This window comes from Myxocyprinus asiaticus, chromosome 49, assembly GCF_019703515.2.
Source record: "Myxocyprinus asiaticus isolate MX2 ecotype Aquarium Trade chromosome 49, UBuf_Myxa_2, whole genome shotgun sequence".
Classification (NCBI taxonomy): domain Eukaryota; kingdom Metazoa; phylum Chordata; class Actinopteri; order Cypriniformes; family Catostomidae; genus Myxocyprinus; species Myxocyprinus asiaticus.
The window spans coordinates 9,789,897-9,799,731 of record NC_059392.1 but is presented as its reverse complement, the minus strand read 5'-3'; the positions used below and the strand labels follow the sequence as shown (position 1 = coordinate 9,799,731).

Genomic DNA, 9,835 nt, shown 5'->3' with positions numbered 1-9,835 from the left:
ACAACAATGTGCATACTTCTCCCATCTGTTCCTTAAACTGGGAGATATTTGCATTAGACCATGGCTGTCTGGAAGAAGGTGAGTTCTTGTTCTCTACTTTTGGAAGGTTTTATCAAGTTTACAAGCACAGATGATACCTCAGGCAAGTTTTGATGTACAAATACTTAAAGACAGAGTAACAGATTTGTTTATTGAAAAAAGAAATAAAAAAGGTTAGAATAACAGGGATGGAGAAAATATTTCAAACCTGTAAGGAAAAGAAAAAGAGTAGCTTTGTAAGCATACATGACACCACTGATGTACATAAAAATAAAAAAAACATTCTACAAATAGCATGAAACTTATATAGCAGAAACCACCATAAATGTTTAGATTTACTCAAGAGTGCATTATGTCTTGCAATATTGTAGTATTACTAACATCATAACCATTACTGGACCAATCTGTATGTGATGTACCGCCCAGCAGTCTCACTTGGTCTGATAATTTTAACAACCTGAAAAAAGATAAGACATATATTAATTCCACCCAGCAAATGAGGAAAAAAAAAAAGACATCTAGCTTGTATTAACTTCTTCACATGTGACATGAAGGGGTCTGTCCTACCTGGCCTCTCTTCAAGCCAAAGTATCTGGCCACGGGATCCCCAGCTTGAATTCTTGGAAGCTGGCTTTCCTTCAGTTTACTGTAAAGGAGCTGGTTAAAGCTACAGTAACCATTCTACAGCAATGCCAACTTATAGAGGTACTCTTAATGTAAAAAGCTGTCTAATTATGCCTTACATGCTTATAGAAATCAATCATAGCCTTCTACCAAAACAGGAACCCCAAGGTGTCCTTTACAAAAGGATACTATCGCGCCAGCAGCTCGGTCAGTTCCTCTTTAGTCATCACTATATGCTCGGGAACAAGCTGAGAGAAATTGAATCACATTATTATTGCACAGAAACCATTGCAACATAAATGTGTAACTATCACGCCAACGATTTTTGTTTCAATTCAAAAAGGCAAGTTTCTCACCTCGTGTTCTGTAATGTTGATTAGAAGCTCCTGTTGAAGAAACTGCTCAAGTATGTACTTTGGTGCCATGTCTATCAGAGACTGAAATATGAAAATCAACACGCATTACATGCCTTAAAGTCTGACTTAATTGCAAAGTCCCTTTCAAGGCAAGTCAATCCAGTCGGCGGCCATCTTGGGAACGTTCCCGGGCAGCCATTTTCTATGTACACAAGCAGCATGAAAGTACAGCTATCTACTTGAATGGGAAAAGACCAAAATCTACAAAACGGTTGGTCGAGATTACGATCAAAGGAGTAAAATCTCAACAATAGACCAATCTCATTGTTTACAAACTTTGCAGCTAATGAGCAGTAAGTGGTGGCTGAAAGCTGGCAATCTGTTGCGTTAGATTTGACCGATTAGACAGCTAGTGCTAGCTAGCTCCTCTAAATATGGCTAAAAAGATATTGAATAAAATCAGCCTTCAGTTTCAAAGCTAGCTAGATTTGGGTACACTATTGCTAGTTATAATCATCGATTAAATGAAAGTACGACACAAAGCCATCGAATACAGAAATATTCTTAGCTATACTATTATTATATAGGGTCATTCCATATCGAGTCAACCCAGCTCAGTTAAAAAAAATGATGATGAAAGCCAAATTATTAAATACCATAGATTATTTTTTACAGGAGTAATCCACTATTCTGTAGAGGGGGGTCAAAATGGCAATTTTCACCTATGATATTGGAGCAAAACCACAGATAAAATAAAATAACGTTAGAAAGGTGGCAGCATTATTATTAAATGTTTACACAGTGATTGGTAGGTCTGTTACTAAAATCAGTAACTTTAGCAATCTTTGTTGCATTATATGCCAATGGTGACGGTTCAAATATGGGAAAAAGCACTTTTCGTGTTCTTTTTCCAAAGTTGGCGTGTCTGTAACTCAAAGTATTAAAGATAACTTAATATCCTTTTAGATTCTGGTTCAGAACAAACTCTTCTTTTGGTACCTTCATTTTTAAGACCCTATACGGTTCAATCCTAGAGATATGGGGCTCTCAATGTGACTCCATGATTAAATTGTACACATTTTCAGTGGTCAAAAACCAAATATGGGTCACTTTGCATACAGCTGATATTTTTTGTCTTTTAAAGAGGAATGTCTGAAGAACAAACAGTGTTGAAACTAGAACTGTATCTTGTTTCCCTCTATCAAAACAATTGCACATAGAACATGCCAATTTTTAACACTGTCTGAGTGCCAAAATACACTGAAATCGAATAAATAAAGGTACATTTCTAGTTTCAACACTGTTTGTTCTTCAGACATTCCTCTTTAATTACCATAAGAATCAGCTTTATACAAAGTAACCCACATTTGGTTTTTGACCATTGAAAATGGGTAACATTTAACAATTTAATCATGGAGCCACATTGAGAGCCCCATATCTCTGGGATTGAACCATAAAAGGCCTTAAAATGAACGCACCAAAACAAAAGTTTGTTCTGAACCAGAATCTAAAAGGATATTAAGTTATCTTTAATACTTCTTGAGTTACAGACACCCCAACTTTGGAAAAAGAACACGAAAAGTGCTTTTTCCCATTTTTGAACCGTCACCATTGGCATATGATGCAACAAGGATTGCTAAAGTTACTGATTTTAGTAGCAGACCTACCAATCTCAAGGTTGTTTTTTTTTTTTTTTGTGGTTTTGCTCCAAAATCATAGGTGAAAAATCTTAATTTGTGAAGAAATAGAGTCATACACATCTGGGTTGGTATCAGGGTAAGTGAATAATGAGAGAATTAAAATTTTTGGGTGAACTATTCCTTTAATATTTTGGCTTTTATCTGCATTTATGTATTTCTTTCACCAGAAAAAAAAATTGAGCTGGGGACCTCTGGTTGAGTTGACACGGAATGACCCTATAGTGATATGAGTTAATAACATATCTGTAATAAAATGTTTGCTGCAAAGCCATGAGTTGGAAATAATCTCAGTCCAGTTAGCTCTGCTGACTGAATCCGAGGCGATTTTGACAGCTAATGACATTTTTAAAGGTAACAGCTAGCTTTTTGAGGACTGTTGGGTCAGCTAACTACAGGTTTTTTTTGACTGTTCATGCCAGTCTTTTTGCCACCACTTCAGTCTACAGCAATGACGTTGCCAAAACATTGGTCAATGGAACAAAAAATTGTTTCTAACTCTAATCGCGCTAAAAAAAAAAAAAAAATGCTATTATTTTAGACTGGACCAGCTAATGCGCATGCGCGTAACCGAGCTAACTGACAGTCGCTGTTTCTCTCTAAAAAGTGATTGGCTCTATTACTACATCCGCCATTTTGGGTATTCCAATTCGTCCCGTTCATTTCAATACAAGTGCTCCGTCTCGGGCTAAATGCTCTCTGTTATTAGGTATTAAAAAGTCAAATTAAAGGGCTTTCATTGCCTTACCTGCTTGGCTGATGGGGTCATACCCATCTGGACTACAATAATTGCCCGTGTGATGTTCTCCTCTTGCATACGTTGACAGTACATCTTTATGGTTTTGATGCCAACTTTAGGTTCCTCTGAAAAGCAGATGTACAGAAGATATATGGACCTTCCAAAATACATCGAGCATTCCTCAACAGTTGTAATGGATACGTTGTACAAAACTGCTGTCGAAGCTACTGAGTGTAGATAACATACCAGGGAAGAACACAAACATCTGGTCTGTTGGGTCGTCGTTGTGGGCGACCAGGACCGTGAGGTCGGTTCGTCGTGGTCGACCCTCACTGGGTTTGTCTCCAAACTGGCTTCTGAACTCATCAAGAGTCTGATCCAATTCATCTTGCGTCACTAAATAACCTCGATCATGACAGAGCTGCGCATAGGGAATGCTAATCAGTATGTGTGTGTATATATATATATATATATATATATATATATTATACACACACACACACACACACTTTGGACGCTTAATGATGCACGAAAACATTCAATTAAAACCCTAACCGATAAACCATCATAGCCTTGTTGTCTGGCCAACATGAAATAGCACATTGTAAACACGTCACACAGCCTTTCATTTACCTGCATGATAGTTTTTCTGATTTTCCATAATCTGTAAGTCTCCTCCTCGTCATCCATTTTGAGCTATAAAAGTGGTTATGTAAAATTATTAAGATCAAAACAACGGCTCGCTGACTTGATTCTCTCCACACGTTTTGCTTCCTGTTGCTGACGCACATGTATGACGCCATCAGAATGACGCGTGAAAACATTACGCCAGAGTCTTTTTTTTTTTAGCATAGACGAACCACTTATTTTCACATATCCAGGTTCTGAATGCGGAAGTAAACGATGGTACGGTAAACTTGCATAGCGGTGAATGGGAGACCACAGCAATTATAATTTTTACTTGCTCAAACAGTAAAAGAATAATCAACTATTACGCTTTAACAGCTTTCCAAAAGAAGAAAAAAATAAAGAGCACCGGATTACAGTAGTCAGAAGAGAAAGAGGCCAAATTTAAGGACACTCCCTCAGCACCAATGGCAACTTTTTTTTTTTTTAAACTTATTAGAGAGGGTAATATAACACTAAGCACAATGTTATAAATATGCACTAAAAAATTTATAAATATAAAAAAGGTGGAAACATGTCCCGACTTACAGGTGAAAAAAAAAAAAAAAAATCAGCATTTAGATACAGAGTTCGCCTGTCAATCAGTTTTTTTTAAGCGTGACCTGAGCTAAAGAAGCACAATTTATGACACCATTGTTGTCAGATTTTACTGCTGATATGAAATATGTACTTTGATTGTAATCTTGACCAACTGTTTTGGAGATTTCGGTCTTTCCCCATTCAAGTTGATAGGAGCTGCACTTTTATGCCGTTTGTATACATAGAAAATAGCTGCCTGGGAGCGTTCCAAAGATGGCCGCCGAGTGGACTGACTTGCCTTGAAAGCTGCTTTTATAGCGCATATTGCGCATTTACAAAATGTGTTGTTTGCATGTATGTATTGTTTAATGCTTATGTGATACAAATCACAAGCCACACATATCTGCAAACCTTACTAGGTTGTATAACAATCGTTAACATTAATTGTTATTTTATACTTTAATATTATAATAATAATAAAAATGCAAAAACATTTAACATTTACATAACATAAAATCTCATCTTCAAAAAAGTTGCTATATCTAAAAAAATAAAAAAATAAAAAAATAAATAAAAAGTGTGTGCGTGTGTGTGTGTGTGGTAACATTTCATTTACAGTTCACGCTACTTGGATTTTGTCAAACGAAGTGCACAGAAAATTGGTTTTATCCATCGTTTTTTGCGTTATCAAGCAGAGGAATCATTGGTGCAAAATTAATGTTAAGTTAAATGTGTTTGTTACGAGAATTTGCAAAACAATACAATTTATAACAATTTATAGTTGTTAGTTAAGGGCGCTATTTTGCTATTGTTGTGTTTGAAAACCGTGAAAAGATGCACTGCTCAATGGTATCTTTGGTGTATTGAAAAGAGCGGCGGCGTGTCTAATTCAAAGGCTCAGTTTCATGGAAGTTCCAGAACGGCTAAAATCGCTTACAGCACCTTTAAAGATTCAAATCAGCGACTGTTTAGCAGATACGGGCAACTTCTATCAAAATAAATGGGAGAAACTGGAACGCCCAACGGTCAGCGGATGTAGATAGGAAGTCCCGCCTTACAGGTAAAATAGCCAATCGCCTTTTACATACAGACATCGCCTGTCAATCAGCTCAAGAGGGTGCGTGCACATTAGCTAAACAAGCCGGGAAAATTGCGTTTTTTTTTGTTTTGTTTTGTTTTTTTGCGTAATCTGAGGTAAAGAAGCACAATTTATGATTCCAGTGTTCTCAGATTTTACTGCTGATTTGAAATATATTCTTGGAGATTTCGGTCTTCCCCATTCAAGTAGATAAAAGCTGCTCTTGTATGTTGCTTGTTTACATAGAATTTTGTCAAGTGAAGTGTACAGATATCCCGTGCCAGAGAATATTTATCAGAGATGGGCCACTTCTATTTAAATGAATAGGATAAATTGGAACGCCCAACCAAGGAGCTCTGAGCACCCAACGGTCAATGAATGTAGAAAGGAAGTCCTGCCTTACAGTTAAAAGACATCGCCTGTCAATCAACTCTAGAACGCGCATGCGCATTAGATATACAAGCCGGGAAAATTGAATTTTTTAGCGTAAGATGACGGAAAGTATTAAAATGTATGATTCCAGTATTGTCAGATTTTATTGATGATTTGAAATATGTTCTTTGATCGTAATCCTGACCAACTGTTTTTGAGATTTTGGTCTTTCTCCATTCAAGTAGATAGGAGCTGCACCGGCATGACTGGAAATAGCCTCACGAGAGCGTTCCAAAGATGGCTGACAGAGCACTGACTTGCTAGAAGACTTTGCCCGTGCTCAGTGAGTAGGGAGCAGTGAATACTGCATAGGGACCTTTCGGATTGGAACGCACCTTTTGTTCAAATTTGAAAATCTCCTTTCGACTTACATTGTTAGAATGTTCAACATCCAACCAACAGCGATGGTGTCTATGTATTTGCATAACGTCTTTAAATTAATATCGCATATACCTATAAATCTCTCTTTTTGTATTTGGGTTTATAACCTTTAAAAACAATTATTTACCTGTGATGCAAAACCTTTTTTGCATTGTATTGTACTGGTACTTCCTTCAGAAAATGCGAATGTAGTTATTTTATAACAACTGACTTATCTAGCCTAGGCACCAACTGACGAATACCAAGCTATCAGTTTTCTCAGAATGTGTAAGATCGTCACCAAATGCCCAATGGCCTCTGCGCCTCTAATATCACAGCCCAGATAAAGGATTTATTGTCAAATGCCTTTAGTCAGCATAAATCCAGCCCATAGGAGAGAAACTGCCTCTGTGTCAAGTTTATATTTATTCTGAGCCCTATATATGCTCTGTTTTCAATACTGGTGTCTCAGATGGTTTTGAGAGAGTAAGGTTCTTAGTGTCTTGAAAGGGAAAGAGGATTTAAACTTAATACGCTGCCTGCCATTTCAGTATTACTGAAAGGTAGGCATGCGTTTCTTGGGGTCGGCAGTCCTTTTCTCACTAGTGTTGCAGACAATGATAAGAGCGTGCTCTGAAGTCATTTAAAATGGTTTAATGTGTGAATATGAGTTCTGGATTCCCAGGTCTCTGGTTATCCACAGATTTGTATATTGTGTTTGTTTAACGTTTTTACAGGCATGGTCCTTTTTTATTTATATTATATATATATATATATATATATATATAGTATGCGTATGTATTCAAATATATCCCAGTGTTTACAACAGAATTCTTTACTTCTTAGTCTGCAGAGCTAGAGGATTGGCAGACGGCCAAATCCATTTATGACTTCACTGTCCATGGATATCGATGGCAGTGAAGTTTCCCTGGATAAGTGCAGGTGAGAGATACAAATCAGTAAGTCAGAAATTCAGTTTATGTCTCTGAATGTTTTTCCTTGATGTTCAATGAATTTGGACTGCTAAAAGAATATCGTTCACTTTTCAGGGGAAAAGTTGTCATCATCACCAGCGTTGCCTCAAAATGAGGCAAAACTCCAGTAAACTACTCTCAGTTTGCAGAAATGCACGGCAAGTACGCTGAGAAAGGTTTACGCATCCTGGCCTTCCCATCCAACCAGTTTGGCCGTCAGGTATGTGGCACTTACAGTACACACTTAAATAAGTAAAAACGCTCTTAAAACTTTAAACGCACCTAGATGCTACCAAATAGACAATATTAAGGTTTTAGCAACAGGATTATCAGGAACCAGGATCCAATTCCCAAATCAAGGAATTCGCCATATCTTACAATGCACAGTTTGATATGTTCAGTAAGAATACACCCCACCCTCTGTGGAAGTGGCTGAAGGACCAACCACATGGCACAGGATTCCTTGGAAAGTGAGTTCATGCTGGATGATTCAAGTTGAGTCTTGCTTAGTTGACTCCTTAGTTGATCCTATGTGATCATGTGTAAAGAAATGTAAATCTGGTTAAAATCTGACTGACTTTTATTAGTGGCATCAAGTGGAATGTAAGTGCACTTTTTCTTACCAACTCCTGATATGGGACTTTTTTTTTTGTTGCATTAAAATAGTTGAATGTACAATTAGGTTCACACTGAATCATCTGTTATGGATAAGCCACAATCCCTTGTCAAAAAATCCAAAAGGAATGCTGATTGATTTTCTATCAGAATGAGGAACCAATCCTAATAAAATCAAACAAGAATCTTCTAAGGTGTTGTTCAAACAGAACGCGTTTTGTTTTTTGACAATTTCGCCGTGTCTTGCTGTTTTTAAGCATTTCGCACCAGAGCGCTGCATTTTAAGCTGCCACGTCAAGTTAAAAATAAGTTGTGGTCGGTTCCTATTTTCGTTGGGCTGCATCTTGGCTTTTTTGCGCTAGAAGGCGTTCTGTCTCAACAACCCCTATAAGAATAAAAAAAAGGTCCTACAGCATCAACTGAAATAGTTTTCGGTAATGTTTTTTTAATTTCATTTTATTCAGTTCAATTGATTCTTGTCTGATCCCATTAGAATTGGTTCCAAATGATTCCATTAGCATTCCATTTGGATTTTTGACAAGGGATTGTATCTTATCCTAAACAAATGATTTAGTTTATGAACCAAATCAGATCGAAATAATCTGAATTGTCACAATGATATGAGTAAAAAGTATTTACATTTAAATTTAACGGCAAAAATTTTAATTTTAGTCACACATTCCTTTTTCAGGTGGTGGAGAAGGATCTTTCCAAATATCTCTAAATAGCATCATTATGTGACTGTGAAATTACCCCAAGCTGCCCCACTGCCCATCTTCATTCTCTCCTAATGACAGCTGGGTATCAGTGATGTCGTCTCATGGACTAATGATGGTTTGTTTTGAAAACCTCCTTGAGGAAAAATCAGACCTGATGCATTTGGCGTGCAACCCCTCCTGGGAGCATTATCAGTGCCCAGCCATCAGTCTAGAGAGAGACCCCTGCCTCTGGATCTTCCCCTACGCTTTTACATGAAAATATGGACACTTATTTAGAAGCTAAACTTGTAGTCATAGTGTAACAGTTATAATAAACTGAATTTATAACATTATAGAAAACTGAATTTATAACATTGTTATTAAAAAGTTGTCTGCTTCATTTAACACAAATGGGTAATTCTATTTTTTATTATAATAATTTATTTATCATTTGAATAATTAATTAGTTCTATGAATTTTCTTCACCAAATTAACATTCATTACACATTCTGCAGTCAGTATTATTTAGCAACAGTCTAGCATTTAAAGCAACAGTTTTAGAAGATTATTTAATTTAAAATGTATTAATATAGGACCCTGATGCTAGATCTGTTAAAATTACTTTGCCCATGTGCATTTATCAAGTGTCACCTACAGAGTGCAGCAACAGCAGCCTTAGCCAAACACTGAATCCAGCCAAACGACTAGCAGCGCTCCAGTGCATGCGTTTGGCAATTCCGATTCATTTAGAGAATCGGTTCTTTTGGATAACTCGGTTCGATGATTCGGTTTTATACATCTGAATCAATGTTTTATTTCAGTCATCACTCAGAAGTGTTCCAGTATATCCTTGATTGGAATATTACAGGTTCTTATCATTGGTTGATTCTTATTCGTAGTGAAATAAATGTTTAGAAGCATACTGCTGTTAATCATTACTTTTACGTAGCAGATTGTGTAAAAAGCAGCACCCAAGTTCCGACGCGTTCTTGCGCTGAAAAAGCTAGACACAAAGCA

At 36.9% G+C, this 9,835-nt stretch overlaps 1 protein-coding gene and 1 long non-coding RNA gene across 3 annotated transcripts; one reads left to right on the top strand and one right to left on the bottom strand.

The window, feature by feature from the left end:
* Positions 1 to 171: 171 nt before the first annotated feature.
* On the bottom strand, positions 172 to 4,261 carry polr2eb (RNA polymerase II, I and III subunit E, b). The gene is made up of 8 exons (XM_051694007.1): positions 4,089 to 4,261; positions 3,702 to 3,876; positions 3,465 to 3,580; positions 1,020 to 1,100; positions 853 to 911; positions 607 to 685; positions 421 to 496; positions 172 to 247 (listed from the first exon to the last, which is right to left on the bottom strand). Exons 1-7 carry the CDS (start codon positions 4,143 to 4,145, stop codon positions 431 to 433), a joined length of 633 nt encoding a protein of 210 aa, XP_051549967.1. The 5' UTR covers positions 4,146 to 4,261; the 3' UTR covers positions 172 to 247; positions 421 to 430.
* Positions 4,262 to 6,199: 1,938 nt separating this feature from the next.
* Positions 6,200 to 9,149, top strand: LOC127438426 (uncharacterized). Of its 2 annotated transcripts, none has more exons than XR_007896740.1 (5): positions 6,200 to 6,250; positions 6,354 to 6,454; positions 7,378 to 7,473; positions 7,581 to 7,725; positions 8,812 to 9,149. It is a non-coding gene; the product is annotated as an uncharacterized LOC127438426 (long non-coding RNA). The 2 variants fall into 2 exon arrangements; XR_007896739.1 differs by having other exon boundaries at positions 6,210 to 6,250; positions 6,357 to 6,454.
* Positions 9,150 to 9,835: the final 686 nt, after the last annotated feature.

What these genes read in the sequence shown, in the direction of transcription:
- polr2eb (XM_051694007.1), bottom strand. Translation starts at nt 4,145, where the DNA reads ATGGATGACGAGGAGGAGACTTACAGATTATGGAAAATCAGAAAAACT. An exon ending in GATGTTTGTGTTCTTCCCTG is followed by an intron (nt 3,581 to 3,701) that starts GTATGTTATCTA and finishes TCTGCTTTTCAG; the next exon opens with AGGAACCTAAAGTTGGCATC. An exon ending in TGACCCCATCAGCCAAGCAG is followed by an intron (nt 1,101 to 3,464) that starts GTAAGGCAATGA and finishes TTCATATTTCAG; the next exon opens with TCTCTGATAGACATGGCACC.